The 25,898-nt window shown below is 36.9% G+C and overlaps 1 protein-coding gene across 1 annotated transcript; it reads left to right on the forward strand.

Annotated features, from left to right (window-relative positions):
- The first annotated feature begins 20,649 nt into the window (after positions 1-20,649).
- On the forward strand, positions 20,650-21,717 carry LOC107955778 (uncharacterized). The gene is made up of 2 exons (XM_016891580.1): positions 20,650-20,884; positions 21,026-21,717. The coding sequence occupies exons 1-2, from the start codon at positions 20,650-20,652 to the stop codon at positions 21,715-21,717; spliced, it is 927 nt and encodes a 308-aa protein (XP_016747069.1).
- The last annotated feature ends 4,181 nt before the right edge of the window (positions 21,718-25,898 follow it).

Below are 25,898 nucleotides of genomic sequence, written 5' to 3' on the forward strand. Positions count from 1 at the left end.
GTATGAATGTTTATGTTTAAGTCCGGTAACGCCTGTCCCGGTGTCGGATATGGGTAAGGGGTGTTACAATGACTCAATGCAAAGTAAGGCTTTTCATCGCTTTTACAACCATGCAAGACTAGACTTTTCACCAAACAGGTGAACTTACCTTGAACCAGACATGAATAGAAGCACGATACACACATAGGGTATAAATGAACTCATCAGAAAATACAACAAGGCTTAGATTGCAAGTCCCTTGCCTTCGTCTCGAGAGCTTTTGGGGGTCTCTTGAGCAGGTATCAAATATTAAAGAAATTTGCTGAATACAACAAACCCAAAACCTTTAAACCATCATTAGTTCTAGAGCTTTCCCGAATGTTGTAGAGAGAATTCAGAGAGAAAATAAAGTTTTCCAAAGAAAGCATAAAGCTTGGTCAAAAGGAAAATGCTGGCTTTATATAGGCATGCACGAGGGAAAAACTTAGTGGGCAAGTTCATTCTCCTCTCTACCCCTCTTTTGAAAATTGTGATAATAACTTTCTCTCTCTTCTTAAATATTTATCCCCTCAACATCAGATATCTCATCTCATTCTAGCTATCCCTCTCTAGGCTGACTATCTAGTTCAACCAAAATAATAAGACTAACCATACGAAGAAATAAGCACTAATCATCTATCAATTGGAGTAGCATGTACTTTGTAAAGTAGCTCCGCCACTCACCAGGCTCTCCTTAACATGGACTTCGCCCGAGGGCATACTTATGGTCCTCAAGCACTTAATGAGTTCTTAACATTTTATTTTTTATATTTTATTCTAGAAGCCTATCTCTATAAATAATACTCAAATACCCTAGACTATGTCGGGCGGGATGTTACAACTCTCCCCCCACTTAGGGAATTTCGTCCCCAAAATTCATACCTAAAAACAATTGTGGGTAGTGTTTTCTCATTATGCTCTCCTTTTCCCAAGTGGCTTTTTAATTATTGTGATTTCTCCATAGTACTTCAATAAGGAAATCATTCTATTCCTTAGCTCTTTAACTTACTTAGCCAAAATACGGATTGTCTCTTCTTCATATGATAAATTTCGCTCAACTTCAAGCTCTTTGATTTGTACCACATGCTAAAGGTTGGATCTGTACCTATGTAGCATTAATATATGAAACACATCCTGAATCTTTGATAATTCAGGAGACAATGCCAACCTATACGCCACTGGACCAACTTTGTCCAAAATTTCATATGGTCTTATAAATCTGGGGCTTAGCTTCCCTTTTTGACCGAAGCGTATAATCCTCTTCCAAATGCAGACTTTTAGGATCTCCTACCTCTAAGGAGATTTTTTTTTCCTTTTTAAGTCGGCATAAGAGTTTTTTCGATCTTGAGTAGCCTTCAAGTGATTGCGAATGACTGTAACAGTTTTTTTCATTTCACGCACTAAGTCTGGTCCCACAATTTTTCTTTCGCTTAGCTCTGTCCAACATGTTAGTGTTTTACACCTTTTACCATATAAGGCTTCAAAGGGAGACATTTTTAAACTGGCATGGTAGTTATTGTTGTAGGCGAATTCAATCAGCGGAACATACTTTTCCCAGGTTATCTCAAAATCGATTACACAACAGTGCATCATGTCTTCTACTACTTGAATCACTCTTTCAGATTGGCCAACTGTCTAAGGATGGAATATAGTACTCAATCTTAGTTTGGTCCCAGTGATTGTTGTAATTGTTGCCAAAATCTTGAAGTAAACCTCAGATCTCTATTAGAAACAATGGACGATGGCACTCAATGTAGGCGTACCACTTCAACGGTACATAATTCAGCCAGCTTTTCCATAGAATATGTGGTGTTCACTGGCAGGAAATGCGTTAACTTTCTGAGCCGATCTACTACCACCCAAATAGAATTCTTTTTGAAAAGACTAACGCGTAACCTAGAAATAAAAGTCCATAATGATCCTATCTCATTTCCATTTAAGGATTTCTAGAAGATAACTTTCTTGAAGGAACCTGATGCTCTAACTTTAGTCTTTGACAGGTCGACATGTGGAAACATAATCTGAGATTTCCCTCTTTATAACAGGCTACCAATAATAGTCTATCAAATATCTATACATCTTAATGCTACCAAGGTGAAGCCAAAAAGATCATTGGTAAGCTTCCCTCAATAATTCATTTCTCAAATAATTTTCCACCAGTACAAATACTCGGTTTTTGAATTTGAGTTCACCATCCTTTCCCATACTAAAGTATGTTACTTTGCCTGACGTCATCTTTTGCTTGTATCTTTCACACTGGACATCCTTTCTTTGTTACTTCATAATTTATGAAAGGTGGGTTAGCTTTACTACAAACTTCGCCATTAATACTCTATTATCAGATATTGTTACTTTAGCTCGTAGGGACAACAAGTCCACCATAGTTTCTTGCACAAGCACCTGCCACCATATTCGCCTTCCTTGGATGATACTCAATGATTAGGTCATAATCTTTTAATACTTCTAACCATCTCCTTTGGCATAAATTCAATTTCTTCTAGGTCATTAGGTACTTGAGACTTTTGTGATCATAAAAGATGTGGCACCTTTCTCCGTAGAGATAGTGTCTCAAAAGCTTTAGTGCTAAAACTATAGCTACCAACTCCAGATCATGTATGGGGTAGTTCTTTTCATGAAATTTTAATTGGCACAAAGCATATGCTATAACCTTCCCTTTTTCATAAGGACACATCCTAACCCATTCAAGGACACATCTATATATATTGTATACTCAACGTCAGGCTCAAGCTAAGCCAGCACTGGAGTGTCAATTAGGGCCATATTTAGCCTTTCGAAGCTTTACTAGCACTCATCATTGGAAGTAAATTTCTCATTTTTCTTCAACAGTTTGGTGAGGGTGAGACTATATCAGAGAACCCCTTCATAAATCTCCTATAGTACCCAGCCAATCCTAGGAAACTACAAACCTCTGTAACATTCTTGGGTCGATTTCATTCAAGGATTGCCTTTACCTTGGTGGGATCCACCTTGATACATTCCGCAAAATCACGTGACCTAGGAAATGCACTTTTTTTATCCAAAATTCACACTTACTAAACTTGGCATACAACTGATGCTCGCGTAAGGTCCTTAATACGATTCTTAAGTGTTCTTCATGATCCTCCTCATTTTTAGAACAGAACAATATATAATCAATAAAGGCCACTATGAATTGGTCCAAGTATGGCTAAAATACTTTGTTCATTAGATCCATGAACACTATAGGTGCGTTGGTTAATCCAAATGCAATTACTAAGAACTCATAGTGTCTATACCTTGATCTAAATGTGATCTTAGGTATATCATTGTTCTTAATTTTTATATGATAATATCTATACCTCAATTCAATCTTAGAGAACACCGCAGCTCCACTTAATTAATCAAATAAGTCTTCAATTCTGGGTAAAGGGTATTTATTCTCAATGGTGACCTTATTCAATTGGCGATAGTCTATGCATAGATGTATAGATCCATCATTCTTTTTAATAAACAAAATTAGTGCACCCCAAGGATATACACTAGGTCTAATGAAGTCTTTACTCAATAGGTCTTGTAATTGCTCCTTTAACTCCTTAAGCTCTACTGGCGCCATCCTATAGGGCGTACACAATATAGAAGCTATTCCAGGCTCCAACTCTATTGAAAACTCTATCTTCCTTTCCTTAGGCATACTAGGTAGTTCCTCAAGGAATACATCCATAAATTCTCTTACTATGGGCACTTGGCTGACTTCATTCTTGGGCTTAGGTGTGTTCATGATATACTCTATGCAGGCATCTACACCTAAAACAATCAATTTACTGAAAAACACTGCAGAAATACTCCTTTCCTCCAAACTGGCCAGACGCATTCTTTTAAACTGATAATCAACTATAGCATTATGCCTAACCAATCAACCTAATCGCAATATAGCATCAAATTCGTGAAAACTTAAGAGGAGCAAGTCTGCTGAAAACACGTACTCACCCACAGCTAGAAGGCAATTCCTTATCAACTTGTTTACTACAATACTTTGCCCTAAGGGGTTCGTTACTAATACGTTAGTCTTAGAACATTCTACCTCAAAATTTAGACCCTCTATGATCTTAGTACATATATAAGAATAAGTAGATCCAAGGTCAATCAAAGCATAAATATCATTACTGAGAAAAGAAAAATTACCAGTAATGACCTCAAGTAAGTTTGCGTCTTCCTTGGCTTTCATCACATAAGCCCATACTGACGCGCCAAAACTAGTTCTACCAAATATTTTCCTTTGCGACCCTTGCATTGAACTAGACTTAGCCACCATTTCCATTCTATTCTTAGTTTGGTACTTCTGAGGGCTTCTAACTTATTGCTTTGTAGTATACTCAGACTTGGTGGGGCTATCCTTTATCATGTGGTCCCTAGACCCACAACTATAATAGGCTCCTATCTTCTTTCAGACTCTCCTACATGACTTCGTCCACAGAATTCACATCCCTTTTTCCCCATTCCGAAACTGCTACATCTGGATGCAGTCAACCTATAGGATCCCTCTCGTCTATAACTAGTGGAGTGTGACTCTTTTCTCAAAGTTGGATAGGGTGGTCCTTTGGTTTCTTAAACCCTGAGGGAGGTGGGGGACTAGATCTTCCTCTCTTCATTCTTTTTTACTCATAATTCTTGCTCTTCTCTTTGAGAGTCGACTCCATATTATGAGTCGCGGTCATTATTTCAAACAAGGTCTTACATTGAGAGGCCGCCACCATGGTGTGCAATTCATCTCTAAGTCCCTACTCAAATTTTTCACACATGTCCTTATCTGTTGGAAACATATTCTTGGCATACTTATTGAGCAGCAAAAATTCACGCTCATATTCCAAGATGGACATTTTGCCTTCCTTTAAATATAGGAAGTCATTGTTCATCTACTCGACGAACATTGAGTTAACGTACTTCTAACGAAACTTTTTTAAAAAGAATTCTCAATCAATCAGATGTTCAAGGGAAACACTAGTCACAATTTCCCACCATTGATACACTTCTTCTTCTAATAAAGATATGACACATCTAAGGCTATCCTCTTGGCCATACTTTAACTCTTTCATAACCCTTGTTAACCGATATAACCATTGTTTGGCCATAGTGGGATCATCTCCCTTGTCTCCCAAAAATTCTTTTGCCCCCTATTCTGACTCTCTTAGACTGGATTAGACTTAGGGGAGCTACAGTTGGTACAGAAGCAGGCATGGGTGTAGGTGGCACGAGATGCAAAATGTTGCGGCTGAGGTTGTAGTTGCGGTTATTCCTATTGTTTAGACTCACTTCCCATGAAATGCTCAAACAATTGAGTTATCATGGCACAGAACATGCTCCTGAATGTATTCCCACCATTCTCAATGTTATTGTTATTGGTTGTAGTAGTCTGCTCTTGGGTGAGGACATGGCTCTCCATATCCTCATCGGTCGCTTCTCTCAAATTTTCAAACATCCTCCCCTTTAGCTATAAAAAAAACTATCTTAGCACAAATCATTGGAGACTAATCCAGAGGAGTTCTATGCATGATAGAGGTATGACACTATCTTCGGTTTATCCAAGAATTGACTAAATTGGAGCTCTGATACCAAAAGCTTGCAGCACCTCCAAACCTATCCCTCTGCCCCCTCCCCACCCCTGGTGGAGGCTACAAGATTGGCGTGTTACAACTAAAAGAAAATCTCTTCTTTTTGGAAATGCTTTGGGCGAAGACTCAAGTTTCATTTGTTCAACTAGATATGCGTAAGGTAATAATATTAAACATTTACAATTAGTGGGCCAAAATATTTCGGATTATGAAAGTTTTACCAAAAACAACTAGAGAACACTATAATTGGGCATATATGATAGTTTAGTTACAAAATAACAATTCTTAAAAAAAAGTAAATTGGTGAACTTGTCCCCCTTCATTTCTGTCATGCATAGTACTAAATATCAAAATTCTCACAACAAAAAGTATCTTCTGATGGAATCATTTAAGTCTTCCTACTCCTTGGCGGAATCATAGAATTTAGTGAGTTCCAAGATGGACACTCAGATAACAATGTGTCAGATAAACAAATAGACCCTTCTTCCTCAGTGGTAAACACAATTCGCCCATTGGCGAAAACCAAACTTGCACAAATTCATAACAAACTAAGCTTTTTGGTGCATACACTACATCCATACATCCATGTAGACAACATTCTTTGTGTTAGCCGAACCCGTGTCTGTTTTTAGATATCAATCATTCTTTTCATTTCTTTTGCCATACTAGCGAATCTGGTTTGCAATGTACCTATCCTACCAGAGGCAACATAACCATTATTCATGTACCACGATCTGCCAGTTCAATGCACTTTGCATCGAAGGAAACGTCATGAATTCATTGTAGAGTCATGTTTTATGTACCACAATCTGCCAGTTCAATAGATATTTCATCAAAGGCAACATCATGAATTCATTATAGAGTCATGTTTCATATGCCTCGATCTGCTAATTCAATGGATATTCCATCAAAGGCAGTGCCATGAATCCTCTTCTTCATTTTAACCATATGGTTACTTTTTCAGAGTTAAAGGCATAATGACTCAACACAGAGTAAGGTTCTTCATCACTTTCACAAACATGCAAGACTAGACTTCTTCATCACTTTCACAAACATGCAAGACTAGACTTTTCACCGAACAGGTGAACTTACCTTGAACCAGACATGAAAAGAAGCACGATACAAACATGGGATATAAATGAACTCACTAGAAAATACAACAAGGCTTAGACCGGAGGTCCTTTGCCTTTGTCTCGAGAGCTTTCGAGGGTCTCTTGATCAGGTATCAAATTTTAATAGAGTTAGTTGAATACAACAAACCCAAAACCTTCAAGCTATCCTTATTTCTAGAGCTTTCCAGAGTGTTGCAGAGAGAATTTATAAAGAAAATAAAGTTTGCCAAAGAAAGCACAAAGCTTGGTTAGGAAGCCAATACTGGCTTTGTATAGGCATACACGGGGAAAAACTTAGTGGGAAAGTTCATTCTTGTACTTTGTAAAGTAGTTTTGTCAACCACTAGGCTCATCTTAACATGGACTTCGCCCGAGGTCGTACTCATAGTCCTGAAGCACTTAGCGAGTTCTTAACATTTTATTTGCTTAGAGTTTATTCTATAAACATGTTTCTATAAAGAGTACTCAAATACCCTAGACCACGTCAGGCGAGATGTTACAATGCAAATTAACTTGAGCATGACAACTGAAGAAAAGGTTTCATCATAATTGATACATTCTTTCTGAGTATAACATTTTGCTATAAGTTTGACCTTGTAAGTTTTCACTTTTCCATCCACATTTGTTTTCTTCTTGTAGATACACTTACACCCTATGAATTTTATCCCTTCCAGTAAGTATACAAGTTCCTGCACTGAGTTAGAATCCATAGAATCCATCACAGCTTTCATAGTTATTTCCCAAAGCTTGGAATTAACACTTTGCATGGCTTCATCACATCATATGTGAGTGGGTCATTATCTTCCTATTCGGTAGACTCAATGTTTAAAACACTTCTAGCAAATTGGAAAAACTCAAGCCTGGTAGAGATCCTCCCACTGCAACATAGCACCCTATGATGCTGATCGTTCATGTCTACTATTAGGAGTTGGTTTTGGAACTGTTTCCATAAGACTGATTATTTTCTGAAAGTTCCTCAATTATTTCTTTATTTTGAAGTTTGAAGTAATTCATATAACTTTCCTCAAGGAAAGTAGCTTAAATTGACACTATCACTGTTTGCTCTTTCGAATTATAAAACAAACCACCCTTACAATAATATCGATTGATTTTAAAATATATATAATTTAATCCTTTTATAATTTTATTATATTTAATTAAATCGTTAGACAAATTTAATAAAAAATTATATATAATATAGGCAAAATAAGCATATTATAAATACACAAATATAAAATTTTTACATAATAAGTTTATATAAATAATAACAGATTTTAAAAGAGTATTGCATTAAAAGTAATGTAAATTACATTAAACTATTTTTAACATTTAAATATATCTGATGGTCTTTATAAAATTTAATCCAATATGAAATAAATTTATCGACTAATCTGATAGGTTGATTGAAATGGTAGATGGTGGTGAAACCCCCTACAGATGCAATGTCTGGAGCAGTTTGGCATTTCTCCAGATCAGTGGAAACAAAACACCATTCTATGATGGTTTACCTGCTTTCAAAATGGTGACCATTTTCCTTGTTCTATATGAAATGGAAAGGAAACAAATTTTATCACCTTATATATTGACTTTTTTCCCCATAAGTTTCAGTAACAAGCGCAACCAATGTTTCAAAAATAGTGTGCTTTTTATATATTTTTTAATATTTAAGTCAATAATAAATTAATTCAATCGTGTAATATTTAATCACTTTCATCACTTATTTTTAGAAAAGAGAAAGAAAAATTCTTACTTATTTTGTACAAGAATTATTACTCGTCTTTATGGTTTCAAGTTTAAATTTGTATTAGTTATTCTTTATTTTATGTCTAACTATTGCAATACATACATAATAAATAAGTTCTTTTCTTATGTTATTTCACTAGTAGCCAAATGAGGCACGATAACATTTTTAGGTTTCATCCTTTGTTAATTTGTTTTAGGATTAATGTAATTTTTTGCCCCTAAATTTGACAATTATCTCTACTTTGATACATATATTTTTATTGTTCACTTTGGTACTTGAATTTGGTAGCTTTTGTCTTTCATTTTAATCCCTGAATTTGGGTTCTGTAAAATTGTGATGATATAGCATTTTAAGATTATGTCACAACATCATCGGAAACTTAAAATATATATATTTAATTTTTTGATTTTATATATTACATATTATTTTTTAATTTTTAGGTGATGACATGGCACAATTACAAAGTGTCACATCATCATACTTTTAGAGAATTAAAATTCAAGTGTCAAAGTAGATCTAATTATAAAGTACCAAAGTAGATCTAAATGCATAAAGTGAACCAAAAAAGTATATGTATTATAGTGAACTTAGTTGTTAAATTTTAGGGAACGATTGCATTTTACAATTTATTTTATATTCATTTTTTTCTAATAAAATGTTGATTTTTTATATGTAAACAATCTTAAAAATTAAGTTATATAAAACATACAACTTTTACATGTGTCACAAATGTCATGTTTTTTTTTAAGTTTTTTTCCTTTATATTTGTTTTATTGTCTATGTTTGGGGTTCGTAGTTATCCCTCTCAACAATACTGTCATCAAAGTTTGAGCGTGCGTCTCCCCTTGGAAATGCAATGTGCCTATTATAAACTCATGAAAGAATCAATCTAGTCATCAAAGTTAACTATACACTATATTAGTCATACATTATATAACAATAGAACTCTCAATTGATTTACAACAATATTCTAACAGATTCTAACAGACCCAAACTAATATAGTTACTCTAACATTCCCCCTCCAATATCTGGACACAAAATGTTGGCAGCAACAACATTCATTCAATCCCGACATCGAGAAAAAGCTCCAATCGTCAATGGTTTGGTCAACACATGAACCACCTGATCACACCCAGGAACAAACTTCACACAAAGTTGATCACTCAGAACCTTTTCACGAACAAAACGAATGTCCAACTCCAAATGTTTCACTCTAGCATGCAGCATAGGATTAGCAACTAAGGAGACTGCACTAGAATTATCACACCAAATAACTGGTGTACCACTAAGCTTCAAGCTTATCTCAATCAACAGAGGATTAAACCACGTCAATTCGGATGTCGCATTAGCTAAACTTCAATATTCAGCTTCCGTAGTAGACTGGGATACAACAATCTGTTTCTTGGACATCCAACCCACAAGATTATCACCAAGATATACATAAAACTCGGAAGTAGACTTGTGATCTTCAATCGAGACTTGTGATCTTCAATTGAACTGGCCCAATTCACATCATAAAACCAATTAAACACATACTTGATGCTTGAAACAACAACCCATAATCAATTATACCCTTAACATACCGTAAGATACGTTTCACAGCTATCTAATGTACATCATAATGTTTGTGTATATTAACTCACTTTATTGACAACAAAGGACAAATCAGGACGAGTTAAACACAAATACTGCAGACTTCCTACAATTTGACGATAAAAAGTGCCATCTGACAACGACGACCCAACCAAGGATGTAAAAGTCGGTGAACTTACCATAGGAGTGTTCACTGGCTTGGCATTCATCATGCTAGCACATTCTAGCAACTCACGAGCGTATTTTTGCTGAGACACGTGCATCCTATCCGGATGTCTCAACACCTCAATCCCAATAAAGAAACTCAACTCCCCTAAATCTTTAAGAGAAAACTGATGATCAAGATAGGAAATAACGACATCTAATTCAGCACAATCTCAACTTGTAACAATAATATCATCAACAAAAACAAGGAAATAAACACTTCGAACATTCGTGTACTTCTAAAACAAGGAAGAATCAGCTCTTGAAGGCTTAAAATTCAGCAATTATACTAAAAAATTCCTCAACTTCTCAAACCAAGCCCTTTGGGCTTGTTTAAAACCATATATGGCCTTATTCAATTTACATGCCAAAGGCTACCCGTGATCATCAACCACTTCAAACCTAGGAGGCTACTTCATGTAAATATCCTCGGCTAGGTCTCCATTTCAAAATGCATTGTTCATGTCAACCTATCGAAGCTTCCACTTTCATAAGCTAAGGCAAGAATTAGGTGCACAATATTGGCTTTGACAACTGGGCTGAAAGTCTCATGATAGTCTAATCCAGCTACTTGAGAGAATCCTTAAGCAACCAAGTGAACCTTATTGCATGCTACATTTTCATCAAAATTCTTCTTTATCTAGAACAACCGTTTGCATCCGACTAAAGACTAATTTACCGGTACTGGAACTAAATCCCATGTATGATTCTAAATTATGGCTTGAAGCTCATTATTAACAGCTTGCTTCTAAGAAGGAATCGCCATTACCTCATGAATAGTTGAGGGTTCCACATCACTAACGATTACCATATACACTTTCGGTTTGTAAATCCCCACTTTACTCCTTCTCATCATGCGGTGACAATTCACTGAAGTAGGTCCCTACTACTTAATAACTAGCGCTAAAGTACCTATTGGACTTATTGAAGTGGAGCCAAGAACACCATCCGAAGAAGAACTTAAGGCACTAGTATCACTAGCTGAATTAGAACCAGCTCTAGATTGTGCTGAAATCTCTGTGGTAGGAACCTTGAACATTGACAATGTAGTAATAGCTCTCGTGTATTGACTAGCCTTGTTGTCAGTGACAAATACTACAGAAGTAGACACTTGAGCAAATGGAAAGACATTTTCATCAAAACTAACATGCCGAGAAATGTAAACACGTCCAAACCGATCAACACATTTATATCCCTTGTAATTGGAAGCATAACTAGGAAATGTACAAAGGGCAGATTTGTATTGGAGCTTGTATCAATTAAATTGTCAGATAATTGGATAGCAAAGACAGCCAAAAACATGAGGCTAACGGTAATCAGGTTTATAATCAAAGAGCTGCTCTTGTAGAGATACACCATTTAACACATTTGTTGGAAAAACATTCATGATGTGCATAGCAGTAGCAAATGCATCAGCCCAGTAAGAAATGGACAAGGAAGCTTGAGCTAACAACACCAGTCCTGTTTCAACAATCTGTCGATGATGATGTTTAACTAGGTCCTTCTACTCCGAGGTATGCAGACACGACACACGATGAACAATACCACATTGTTGAAGATACAAGTCAAAAGATCTAAACTCGCCACCTCCATCGATTTGAATTTGTTTGTTTTTAACACCTAACTGTAACTCAACACATTTCTTGAAGGACATAAATGCAGAAAAAGCATTGGATTTCTTTTTAAGGAAATAGATCTAGGTGTGCTAAGAGAATGAATCAACAAATGACAAGTAGTATTGATAACCAGATGAGTAACAAGGAGCTGGCCCCCATACATCAACAACTATAAGTTCTAATGGAGCATTATACATAAAAGCAGAAGAACCAAAGGGTAATTTGTGCCCTTTCCCAAGTTCACAAGCATTACACAACGAGTAATTCTTATGTCTAGATATTTTAATATTACAAGCATTCAAAACACTACTAACAATACTATGTTATGGATGACCCAATCTTCGATGCCACCTGTCAAACCTGGCATCTGACCCCTGTTGTTGAAGAGACACTGTACTAGATGTACTAATAGCATTAAAAGTGAAGTCATTTAACAGTATCAAATCGATACAGCACATTCAATTCACTTCCACCAAGCAAGGCCTGACGCGTCTTCAGATCCTTGACGTAACAACAGTTAGGATAAAACTAAAAAAATACACCATTGTCCTTTGCAAACTTAGAAACAGACAATAAATTCTTACTAATATAAAGAACATACAATAGGTCCTTAAGCAACAACGGACTAGAATCATTAGCCAAGGTAGTCGAACCACCAACATGTGTAATAAGTATAGAGAGACCATTACCTATAATGATCTTACCTCATCCACTATACAAATAAGCATTTGAAAGTTTCACCGAGTCACTTGTCATGTGAGATGTGGTACCACTATCTGGATACCACACCAGATCTGCAACTGTAGAAGAACTAGTAAGCATAGGTGACTCAGTCAATTTCACAGTGTGACCGCCCATCAAAAAAGATGACTGAGATAAAAGACTAGATCGACGATGCATATAGTTAGAATCATAAGCAGAAGAACACTGTAATGTCTGATTAATGGCAAAAGGCATGTGAAACTAGTGACTTAGGCCATGGTGAATTGGATCCATCTCAAAAATTGAAGGTTGAATCTACTGAAGTGGCCCTCATACTGCTGGATCAGAAACATAGTAAGAAGACTGCAGCCTAGACCAATGTGATCCACCATTCACACAACACATATATGCAGTAATGGGCTTTCAACCTACATGAGAAGCAGATCCAACCCAACTAAAACACTAATGATCATCCCTCATACAAGGGTTTTCCCCTTCCACGTTGGACAACGAATCATACCTATAGTAACATCTCTGAGCAAGATGCCCAAACTTCCCACATATCTAACATTGAGGTCTTACACTACCACCACGTCATCCTCGACCTCGACCATGATGAGAAATTTGAGATCCTCGTGACAAATAAAACATCTCTAGTGACAGTTGTCCTGCATACGATAAAACATTTTCTGCTGAAGTTATCTTATTCACCACCACAACATTTTCTGAAAATGACATCTAAGATAAATACCCTTGTTGCCGAGCCTCAGCATCCAGAAGAGCAGTTGTGACACCTTGTAGATTAAATGGCACTATGCTCGTAGTGATAATCGACACCACATGATCAAACTCTAACGGTAAACCATTCAAAAGATTAGACTGTTGTTCTTCCATTGTTACTCGTTTACCACACCCTACCAAGGAATCGCTGCGATGCTTGGTTTTCGCTAAATAGGCAAACATGGAAAACTCAATTTTTGGAACATTATGCAACAATGACCGATAGTGCATGGCCTTAATAGTTGAGTGATACCCAAAGATATGCATAAGAGTCTGCCACAACTCACAAGATGAACCAGAATTCCCAACTAACTGATTATGCAACGATAGATTGACACTCGAAAGAAGCCAAGTTGCAAGTGCGGAATCTTGTTGCTCATAGCTCACATACGGAGGATTCTCAATAGAGACACCATCTTCATCAACAACAGTTCTTGGAGGAATAGGAACTGTCCCCTATAGAAACATATGCAAGTGGTGTGTCTTAACAATCATTAACACATGTTGTTTACAAGCCAAGAAGTTCCCATTATCCACCAGGATGGCCACCTTTTGCGATGCAAGAGCCAAAAACTTATCTGTTACTAACTCCATTTACAACATAACTAACACAAAAACCTCTCAAGAAAAATATACTCTAATACCATATTATAAACTCATGAAAGAATCAATCTATGCATCAAAGCTATCTATGCATTATATCAGTCATACATTATATAACAGTAGAACTCTCAACTGATTTACAAAAATATTCTAACAGAGTCTAACAGGCCCTAACTAATACAATTACTCTAACAGTGCCTCACCATTGCACTCAACACTTGTTGATAAAAGGATTTTTTTTTTATACAATATTGAGGTAGGAGATGGAGATCACACGATTAGAACCCATATCAAACAGGTTTCTAACAAGAGCTTTAACTGTCTTTTTTTTATTAGATTAGTTTAATTACAATTTTAATGATTGATAATTCTTTTTTGGTACAATGATTTATAATTATAAAGTCAATATATCTAAATTACAAATAAAATTAATTATTATAAATAAAAATAGAATATTATTTAAACTAAAATAATTTTAGAAGGTGATACTTAGAACTTAAAAACTTAGAGTTCAAAGTGCCACCCTTAATTATTATAAATAAAACTTCATTAGCCTGAAGAAAGGATAATTTTAATCAGTCTTTTTAGTGTACAAAAATTGGGATTTAGAAGATGAGATAAAAGCGTTGCTTTTTTTTTTTTTTTATATCGGATATAAACGCATTAATTTTAAATCATGTTTCTTCATTCTTCAATAGCTATTAATTTCCCCTTTGCTGGTTTAGATATTAGAGTTTTTATTTTTAAGTCATAGTTTTAAATAAATATAATGTCTTTAAGTCTTTTTCAGAATATTGAAAACATAATTCAACAATCAAACTGCTGGACACGTTGCAGTTTTGAATAGGGTCATCTTAAAGTCTTAACGGGTAAATTACACACCCAACATTCAAACTATTCAATTTTTTTTTCATTTTTAAGGTGACAGTTAGAAAGTTATTATAATAATAAATTTAATCTTTAATTTTTATATATTGCATCAATTTAGTCATAAGTTTAAATAAATTAACCCTCGTCATTAAAAATTATCTCAATTTCATCTTAATTCTAAAAAATTTAAAAATAAAAAAACTAAAAATACTTAAATATTATTAAAAAATTAATAAATTTTTTAAATATATAATAGATTGTATTTTACATACTATAACAAGTTAATATAGTTTTTATTTATTATTTTGTTCTAACATTATACAAAGTAATTTTTTTAACTACTATTTTTTTCTTTATTCAAAAACCTTTAAACTCTCTACACTTCTCTCTTTAGTGTAACGACAGAAATAAAAATAGTTCAATTAAACGTCTATTCCTCAACAATGGTGCCAACAACTTCACTGCTTCTCTCTCTTCGTCCTCACGAACGAATACGGAAAGAGATATGAAGATCAACTCTCGAGAATTAAAATACAATATAAAAATCACGGCTTTACTACACGTGTAACAGGTCAATTGTAATATTTGTAGTGTTACAATAGAACACTGAAGTATTCCAATGATCGAACCCAAGAGAATCGTGGATTGAACAATTTCTAAAATAACGTGCGTGTAAAATAAAGAGTCTAACAAACTAATCGCAAAAAATTTATAGAATGACAAATCGTGAAATCAAGATAAATTAATCTACTTTACTATCTAGCTAATTAATCTACTTTACCATCTAGCTAGCAGGGACTAAATTGTAAAGTGTGAAAAGTTACGAAATTAATAATTAAATAACAAACGGTGACTTGTTGACATTGATTTGGTTCACTAACCCTTGAATTATGGAACCAAATCGCTTAAATCCCCAAAATGGCTCCATGTTACCTCTCAGCCTCTATTTTATCAAGTTAGACAAATTAATCCAGATCATCTTACGATATCACCGGTTAACCTGGGACTAATGAATTGGTTCCTAACAAGAACTCCTTCCGATCTCATTTGCCTAAATATTCTCTTAGGGTCGTCAATCCTAAGTTTTTAAGTTCATTCAAGTTAATCGATTTTATTATGATTTGGTCGCTTATCCAAAAACCAGCTCACCATATCTCTATCAATCAACCCCCTTTAAAAGTTTAGCTACTCATGCTAAAAACAAAGCTAACAAACATGGAAATGAAAAGTAAAGAAGCAATGAAAGTAAAGCTTAAGAAAAAAATTAAAGTTAGTATTTTTATGCAGGAAAATTCAAGAGGCATGAAAAGAAAGAAATTCAACAAGAAAATCTAAAGTAATAAACATAAAAAGAACAAACTTTAATAGATGCAAAGTAAAAGAAAATGAAATACATTAAACTAAAGATGAAAATATCTCACAACCTAAGTACATGGACTAAAAGTGCAAATAAACCTAAGCTATAGTGATAATTAACTTAACTAACACTAAGAAAAACTAAAATAAAAAGAAAAGTTGCTGGGAAATTTAAAATTTACAGATAAAAAAATGAAACTAAGAATCCCTAGAAAAGGAGAAAGAAAAAGCTAAGAGGAAACCTAAATAAAACTAAACCTATACTAAGGTAATGTGACCTTTTTTTCTCTCTCAGCCAAATTTTGGCTGACATAGCAGCTATTCTGACCCAATTCTTATGCCTAAAATACCCTTGAATAGGCCTTCAATGATTGGTGCTTCGGGTAGACAAAGATTATCCTTTTTGTCCATTTTTTCCCTTCACAATATTGGTATCGCGATACAAAGGAAGAGGATGTCGCGATACCTGGACAATTTTGAACTTGGGAACTTCTTTGAGGGTGGCTACTGTGATACCCAAAGTGGATATCACGATACCACTAAAGGGTGGTCTCCAATCTCGGTTTTATTGGAGATATCACGATTCCAAGGTTTGGATATCACAATATCCTCTCATTTGGTGTCGTTCTTGCTTGATTTCAGCCTCCAACACGTCCTTACATCACTCAGCCATAGGTTAGGGCTCCTAATGGCACTATTGGCTAAATTGGGTCTCAAAATGAGTAACAACAAGATATACACTTATTAAATTAAAATCTAAAAACTATGAGAAACTATAAAAAAAGACGTTACTTTACTTGAGAATAAGTTCCTTAAGTATACCGAGAAAGACTAATTTGGCATATCAAATTACAACAGATTAGTAGTAACGGAACACCCCTCGAAGTGAGATCTCCTGATGAATAACCAGGCTCTCAAGAATATTAAGGAGATTATAATACCCATAACCCTTATGAATATCTTCCAACCTTAGGTGTTGAGTGTAGCGAACGATCACAAGCCTCTTCCATGCAATGGGGAATTTGAGAGAACTCTCAAACTTCAACTCAACTAGAATATATCTCTTGGGATTTAAACTGAATGAACTAACCCTTCCGAAGATGAGTTGCTCCGTTCTATCCCTTTGGACTACGTAGAAGAGTCCTGAATGGTTCTTTTTCTCCTCTATTTTATACATATATTGAAACTACTACACGATTTCCCATATATGTCGTTGCACACACAATATGAGTAATCCAATGATTAACCACCAGGAACAACCAACCAATTTCCTTGTGCTAGACTGTAAGCATTCAAGAGATCTCAAACAAAAGCACGAAGAGGAAGGTGAAAGCCTACCTTTAGAGCATGCAAAGGAAAATAAAACTTAAGCCTACCCCGACTGTAATTTGGCCCAAATACTTAAGTGATGTGACCCACTCGAAACACAAAAATCATACTTGGGATACCTCAAAATGAGCCTTTTACACTTTAACACCTTTCACATTTATTGTTCAGCTGTTGTACATTTGAATTCACCAATAGTGGTGAGTTCATCCACAATCCCTAGACAAATAAGTTTTCCCCCTTGAGCCTAGAGCCGCCGAAGATGGCCTGTCACTAGCAGCAGAAGACCTATTCTTGGTGGTGAAGGTGATAGATGATGTAACACCCTCTACCCGACTCGATCACCAAGTTCGGGTATCGAATGCTACTACAACCCAAATAACTTAACACACACACATATATAACTAATCTTAATACAACCATATACAACTTATGCCATTAAATTTCCTCTTAAAATATATACGCACATCATATTAATTCCAATTTCTTACAACTTACACTTTTATAATCTAACGGTTATTTGCAATTTACAATCTGACCTTGTATAGACTCAATCAATCCCAAATATGATGTTTGAGATCTATGGGTGCCCTTTTATACACATGAACAACTGTCGTGCTTCACCTAGTTCCCAATGGAGTTTGGCTTGGTCCCTCTTGATTTCTGAGTCTTTATCTAACCTGCATTTAATCAGTACTTTATAAGTTCAAAAGAAATTAGTGAGATCCGTTTATAGAATTTAAGAAAAAATTGAAACTTCTGGCTTAGAGTTAAAATCCTAGAATTTCATAGAAATATTCGTGAACTTAGTTATCAAGGCCCATGCCTTATGTGTTCTGAGTTGTTTATTTGCGAACTAGATTCTGGTATGATTCTGACCATGTTCACTCTTGGGTCCCACCATTTTCCATTTCTCATTGTTTCATCTTCTTAATACTCTTATTCATTATTTCTGCCTGGTGATGCTTGGAGACTACCTAAGTAATTTCCATAATTGCGGTCTTTACCATAATACAATGTCCTTACTACCTTGGAGTACTAGTGCCTACAACACAATTGATGTGATCGCGCCCCATGGTTCAGCTAGTCGAGCGAGGATTCTATGGTGCTACCACAAGGTCCTGTTACTCGAGCTCGACCCAAGAAGTTTAAGGAGTCCATCACAGCTTTTGTAGCTCAACTGTGGATTGAAACGCCATTAGGACGCTCCGAGAAAGCTGATTCCAGTTTCTTGAACTCACCATGCAACTACCTGCAAGTCCAGCTCAACTCATCGAGCTCGCCACCAGCTCACTTCCAATTCCCCAGCTCGGGTCCAGCTCACTACCAGCTCATGGGTCCAAGTCCAGCTCGGTTTTAGCTCATAAGTTGAATTCTAGCTCATGAAGATTACTTTGACTTCATTTGACTGCTATTAAATTTTTATTTAATAAGTTCATTAATTAGTTAATTAATAAACCACATATTAAATTTAGTTCACATTAGTTTTATTAAATATGTCTTAAAAGTGTTTATTGATATTAATTAAATTGTCATAACCGAATTTAATGTTTACATTTGTGTTCACATTAGCTTGAAATAATTCTGTTCACATTTTCTTGTAGAAACTCAATGGATGTATGGAGCTTGAAGCAACATGTCTTTTGGAGGGTGCATGGATTGCTAAGGTGCATGGACACTCAAGCTGCATGAATCGGTGAAATACATGAATGGCAAGGTACATTAATTCCAAAGGTTCATGAATGACCAAGAGCCATGAATGTTGTGCTACCTCTTCATCTACACAAGTGACTATTCGGTCAAAGGGACATAATACATGCATGAGATTGTTGGCCGAATGACTTCCTCCATGAACCTCTACATTTCGTTCACATTGTGTTCACACAACAAGTCCTTTTGGTTCACCATGTTCACACCTATGGACTCTTCAGGTTACGGCATTCACACCTATTTTGGCCCTTGGAGTTACACCATTTAATTCATGATTTTTGGCTAAAGGTTGCCACTTAATTGCTTCATTAAACAAGGGAGGCCGAACCTAGCAAGTGTCCCTTGGAGCTTCATTCATTCACTTGTCATTTCTTAAACATGAAGCATTCACAATTAATGTTCCATAGCAGAATCTAGTCATGCACATTAATGATTAATTTTCTAGAATTTTCTTTTACTTAATTTGTAAGCATGAAAAGCCATTCGGCTACCTAGACTTTAGGCCTATAAATACTTGTTATTTTTTTCATGAAAAAAAACTTTTTTGAGACTTTTGTTAATGTTATGCTGCCGAATTTGTTAGGAAAAACTTTTTCTCAAATTTCGTTCAAAGATTCGATTGGCTTCCTAGCGTCTAGTTTGTCAACCGTTGTTCTTTGTCGAAACTGAACTTATCACTACTCGTAGTGTGGCGTTCAAACATACCGAGGTTCCTATCTTGTTAGATAATGGGTCGAGGTTTTCATTTACCAATTCCAAACCGAACTAAAAGAGCTTATAAACAACGGGTCGATACCAAATCGGTATTGTTTCTTGTTTGCACTTTTTGTTCAACCCCATTTCTCCATTTACCAATTGTACCTAAACCGACTATTCTATTTTGATTGGTTTGTTGCTGTTATTATAAAAGCAAAAATCTACACAGCCGAGAAAAAAAAATCGTGTACAAAAGTGCTTCTATTGTATTTAGTTTGCTGATATAGTACAAAAAAAAGTTATACAAGTTTGAAAAAAAAATTCGAAAAAAAAAATTGAAAAAAAAAGTGATTTATGCAATTCAATTATTAGTTGATCGTCAAGCTTTGATTTGATATAGTTTCCGATCCATCTTCTATCCTACTCTTCCTAATACGCCACACTTTTAACCCAATTCCCTATTCTTTCAGCCTACCCGAAACCGAATACATCAATCACTTGTTACCCCTTTTGAACCGACCACCTAGACCAAGGACTAAGCCTTAACGAATCTGCTTACGAAATCACGATAAAAGGTTTAGAGAGGTAAAAGGCACGAGAGTTGTAAGTGCAATAGAGTGGAGGTAAAAGCCTAATTTCTAGTGTAAACACGAGTGTGAAAGAAACATCTTCTTTTCCTTTTCGAGAGATTGTGAGGTTTTGTGGTGAGGTTTAGTTTAACAACGTTTTAATGTCACAAGAGTCAGATCACAACGTGGAAGATTGTCCGGCAAGACAACCCATTCGCAATGTCCCCGACTTAAACATGCAAGCCTTATTACGAGAAATGAAGCGACTCCTAGATCGAAGGCTCAATCCCATCGAAGATCGTTTGTTCCAAGTTGAAACGAATGGCCAACGTGAAAGAGCACCCGAGGGGTTAGACCAAGACGGGAGAGGCCAATCAGAATCGGGGAAGACGAAGGGTCCAAGACGATAAAGCAAATGACCTTAGTGATCTTGAAAGTGAACAAGAGTCTAATGCTAGTGATCGACGTAGGCAACATCGACAACGAGATCGAAGACGCGAAGATGATGATCTCAAGAACATTAAACTGTCTATTAAGGTAGATCGGATCCGGAGGCCTCTTTTGAGTGGGAAAAAAAGATAGAGTTGGTGTTCGATTGTCACAATTACTCCGAGAATAAAAAGGTGAAATTAGCAGCAATAGAGTTTTCGGACTACGCCATGATTTGGTGGGAACAACTAACCACTAGTCGGAGGCGTAACGGTGAACATCCTATCTCTACATGGATCGAAATGAAGGCGGTGATGAGGCGACGATTTATCCCTACGTACTACCACCGGAAGTTGCACCAAAAAATCCAAAATCTCACGCAAGGGTCCAAAAGTGTCGAGGATTACTACAAAGAGATGGAAATCGCGATGATTCGAGCGGATGTCCAAGAAGATCCCGAAGCAACGATGGCGCGATTCCTGGCTGGTCTAAATCGAGATATAACAAACATAGTGGAATTACAACACTACATTGAAGTGGTTTATATGGTCCATATGGCCATCAAGGTGGAAAGACAACTCAAGAGAAAAGGCCCAAGTCGAGGGTTTCCCACTTCCAACCCTTCAAAGTGGAACCAAGGATCAAGTAAAGGACCTGCCAATCCTCGAGGGAAGGAGACCACGGTACCTCCAAAAACCAACAAGCCCATCGCCGAAGTAAACAAAGGCAAGCACCCGAATCGTCATACAATCGAAATTGGGATATTAAGTGTTTTAAGTGTCTCGGAAGAGACCACATAGCAAGCCAATGCCCAAATCGAAGGACCATGGTATTGCGAGCCGATGGATAGATCGAAACGGAGGATGAGGAGAAGAAAGAATCTGAATTGGCTTCCGAAGTTGAGGAAGACGTGGAACAACCCATGGAAGGAGAACTACTTGTTGTAAAACGAAGTCTAAGTCTCCAAGGCACGGAGAATAATCTCCAACGAGAGAATATCTTCCACACTCGGTGCCAAGTCGGAGGCAAAGTCTGTAGCATCATTATCGACGGAGGCAGCTGTACCAATGTAGTAAGTACTATGATGGTTGAAAGACTTGGTTTGCCTACTACCAAGCATCCGAGCCCCTACAAACTTCAATGGCTCAATGACGGAGGAGAGCTTAAGGTAACGAAACAAGTACTTGTCTCTTTTAACATCGGTAAGTATTCGGATGAAGTTCTTTGTGACGTTGTACCGATGCATGCGGGGCATTTGTTACTTGGCCGACCGTGGCAATTTGATAGACGAGTTCAGCACGACGGGTATACCAACCGGTATACATTCAAATTCATAGGAAAGAATGTGACGTTGGCGCCGTTGACTCCCAATCAAGTGTATGAAGACCAAATCAAGCTAAAAGCTTCTGTTGAGCAAATGAGAGAAAAAGAAAAAGAAAGTTGTAAAAAAGTAAAGGAAGAGAAAAATAAGAAAAAAAAAACAAAAGAGAGTGACAAGAAAAATATCCAAGAAAAGAAGAAAAAGAAAAGAAAATCGAGAAAATGAGTGTTTTTGCAAGAGTTAGTGATGTGAGGAAGGCTTTGGTGATGAATCGAACTGTTCTTGTACTTTTGTACAAGTATTAATTTCTACTAACGATTTACCAGATACCCTGCCCCCTCCTATTTTGTCTTTGTTGCAGGATTTCCAAGACGTTTTTCCGGAAGAAACCCCGAATGGTCTTCCACCACTTCGTGGAATCGAGCATCAAATTGATTTCGTGCCGGGAGTAGTTATTCCAAATCGACCTGCTTACCGAGCCAATCCGGAGGAGACCAAGGAGTTGCAAAGACAAGTCAATGAACTGATGGAAAAAGGCTACATTCGCGAGAGCCTAAGTCCCTATGCTGTTCCCGTATTATTGGTACCGAAAAAGGACGGAACATGGCGCATGTGCGTGGATTGTCGAGCCGTTAACAAGATAACAATCAAATATCGTCATCCCATTCCTCGCTTAGATGACATGTTAGATGAGCTTAGTGGGGCCAAAGTGTTCTCAAAAATCGATTTGAAGAGTGGCTACCACCAAATTCGGATGCGAGAAGGAGACGAATGGAAAACAGCATTCAAGACCAAGCACGGACTATACGAATGGTTGGTTATGCCTTTTGGCCTTACCAACACTCCAAGTACGTTCATGAGACTAATGAACCATGTCTTAAGGCCTTTCATCGGTAAGTTTTGTGTGGTATATTTCGACGATATATTGATTTACAGCAAATCTATGGAAGAATATGTAAGTCATCTCAAATCTGTTTTAGAAGTTTTGCGAAAAGAGACCTTATATGCTAATTTAAAGAAATGCTCTTTTTGTTCTAACAAAACTGTTTTTCTAGTATTTGTGGTTAGTGCGGATGGTCTCGAGGTAGACCAAGAGAAGATTAAGGCCATACGAGATTGGCCAAGGCCTACGAGCGTTACGCAAGTTCGAAGTTTCCATGGCCTAGCAAGTTTTTACCGACGATTCATTTCGAATTTTAGCACTATTGCTGCTCCACTTACGAGTGTTATTAAGAAAAATTCTTCTTTTATTTGGAACGATGAACAAGAGAAATCATTTATAAAAATCAAAGATTGTCTCACTAACGCTCCTTTGCTTGCCCTTCTAGATTTCTCGAAGACTTTTGAGATCGAGTGCGATGCTTCAGGCCTTGGAATCGGGGCCGTGTTGACACAAGACGGACGTCCTGTGGCTTACTTTAGTGAAAAACTCAATGGAGCCGTACTCAACTATCCGGTGTATGATAAAGAGATGTACGCGCTCATACGAGCTCTTGAGACATAGCAACATTACTTGTGGCCTAAGGAATTCGTAATTCACTCCGATCACGAAGCCTTTAAGCACATCAAAGGCCAACATAAGTTGAACCGACGCCACGCGAAGTGGGTTGAATACCTTGAGTCGTTTCCGTATGTCATCAAATATAAGAAAGGTAAAGATAATATTGTGGCTGATGCGCTTTCAAGAAGGTATACTCTGTTATCATATTTGGATTCTAAGATTCTTGGTTTTGCATTATTAAAAGATTCCTATGTAAACGATTCCGATTTTGGAGAGATATTTATTTCTTGTGAGAAAGGTCCTTTTGAAAATTTTTATAGGTACGAGAGTTATCTTTTCCGAGAAGGTAAACTATGCATTCCTTGTGGATCTGTTCGAGACCTATTAGTGCATGAGGCGCATAGTGGCGGGCTTATGGGACACTTCGGAGTCAATAAGACACTAGCCACTCTCCATGAACATTTTTATTGGCCGCGGATGCGAAAAGATGTGGAGCGAGTTTGCGAAAGGTGTATAGCATGCAAAAAGGCTAAATCAAAGGTTCAACCCCATGGCTTGTACACACCATTGCCCATTCCTGAAGCACCGTGGATTGACATCTCCATGGATTTTGTTCTCGGACTTCCGCGCACAAAAACAGGGAAGGATTCTATTTTTGTTGTTGCTGATAGATTTTCAAAATGTCTCATTTTATTGCCTGTACTAAGACTGACGATGCCGTTCATGTTGCAAACTTATTTTTCAGGGATATCGTTAGACTACATGGCATTCCTCGTACGATCGTGTCGGACCGAGATGCAAATTTTTAAGTCACTTTTGGAGGTCTTTGTGGGGTAAATTAGGGACCAAACTTCTGTTTTCGACCACCTACCACCCCCAAACCGATGGCCAAACGGAAGTTGTCAATAGAGTTCTATCTACTTTGCTTCGGGCCATCGTTCGGAAGAATTTGAAGACGTGGGAGGATTGTCTACCCCATATTGAGTTTGCGTATAATCGTTCCGTCCATTCTGCGACTAAATTCTCCCCATTTGAAATTGTTTACGGTTTTAATCCCTTGACTCCTTTAGATCTATTGCCTTTACCTACTGATCAGTTTGTCCATGTAGATCCGAAGAAAAAGGCAGATTTTGTCAAGGATTTACATAGCAAGGTGCGGGCCAATATCGAGGCTAGGACTGAGTCCTATGTGCGTAATGCGAACAAAGGCCGAAAACGAGTAGTTTTTGAACCCGGAGAATGGGTTTGGATTCATATGCGCAAGCAGCGTTTTCCGACCCAACGGAAATCTAAGCTACTACCTCGTGGAGACGGTCCTTTTCAAGTTTTAGAGCGAATAAATGAAAATTCTTATAAAATTGACTTGCCAGGAGATTATAATGTCAGCGCTACTTTTAATGTGTTAGATTTAACCCCTTTTAATGCAGATTTTGACTTGAGGACAAGTCGTTTTGAAGAGGGGGGAATGATGTGATCGCGCCGCATGGTTCAGCTAGTCGAGCGAGGATTCTATGGTGCTACCACAAGGTCCTGTTACTCGAGCTCGAGCCAAGAAGTTTAAGGAGTCCATCACAGCTTTTTTAGCTCAACTTTGGATTGAAACGCCATTAGGACGCTCTGAGAAAGCTGATTCCAGTTCCTTGAACTCACCATGCAACTACCTGCAAGTCCAGCTCAACTCATCGAGCTCGCCACCAGCTCACTTCCAGTTCCCCAGCTCGGGTCCAGCTCACTACCAGCTCATGGGTCCAAGTCCAGCTCGGTTTTAGCTCATGAGTTGAATTCTAGCTCATGAAGACTACTTTGACTTCATTTGACTGCTATTAAAATTTTATTTAATAAGTTCATTAATTAGTTAATTAATAAACCACATATTAAATTTAGTTCACATTAGTTTTATTAAATATGTCTTAAAAGTGTTTATTGATATTAATTAAATTGTCATAACCGAATTTAATGCTTACATTTGTGTTCACATTAGCTTGAATTAATTCTGTTCACATTTTCTTGTAGAAACTCAATGGATGTATGGAGCTTGAAGCAACATGTCTTTTGGAGGGTGCATGGATGGCTAAGGTGCATGGACACTCAAGATGCATGAATCGGTGAAATGCATGAATGGCAAGGTACATTAATTCCAAAGGTTCATGAATGACCAA

The sequence above is a fragment of the Gossypium hirsutum genome, chromosome A07 (genome assembly GCF_007990345.1).
Source record: "Gossypium hirsutum isolate 1008001.06 chromosome A07, Gossypium_hirsutum_v2.1, whole genome shotgun sequence".
Classification (NCBI taxonomy): domain Eukaryota; kingdom Viridiplantae; phylum Streptophyta; class Magnoliopsida; order Malvales; family Malvaceae; genus Gossypium; species Gossypium hirsutum.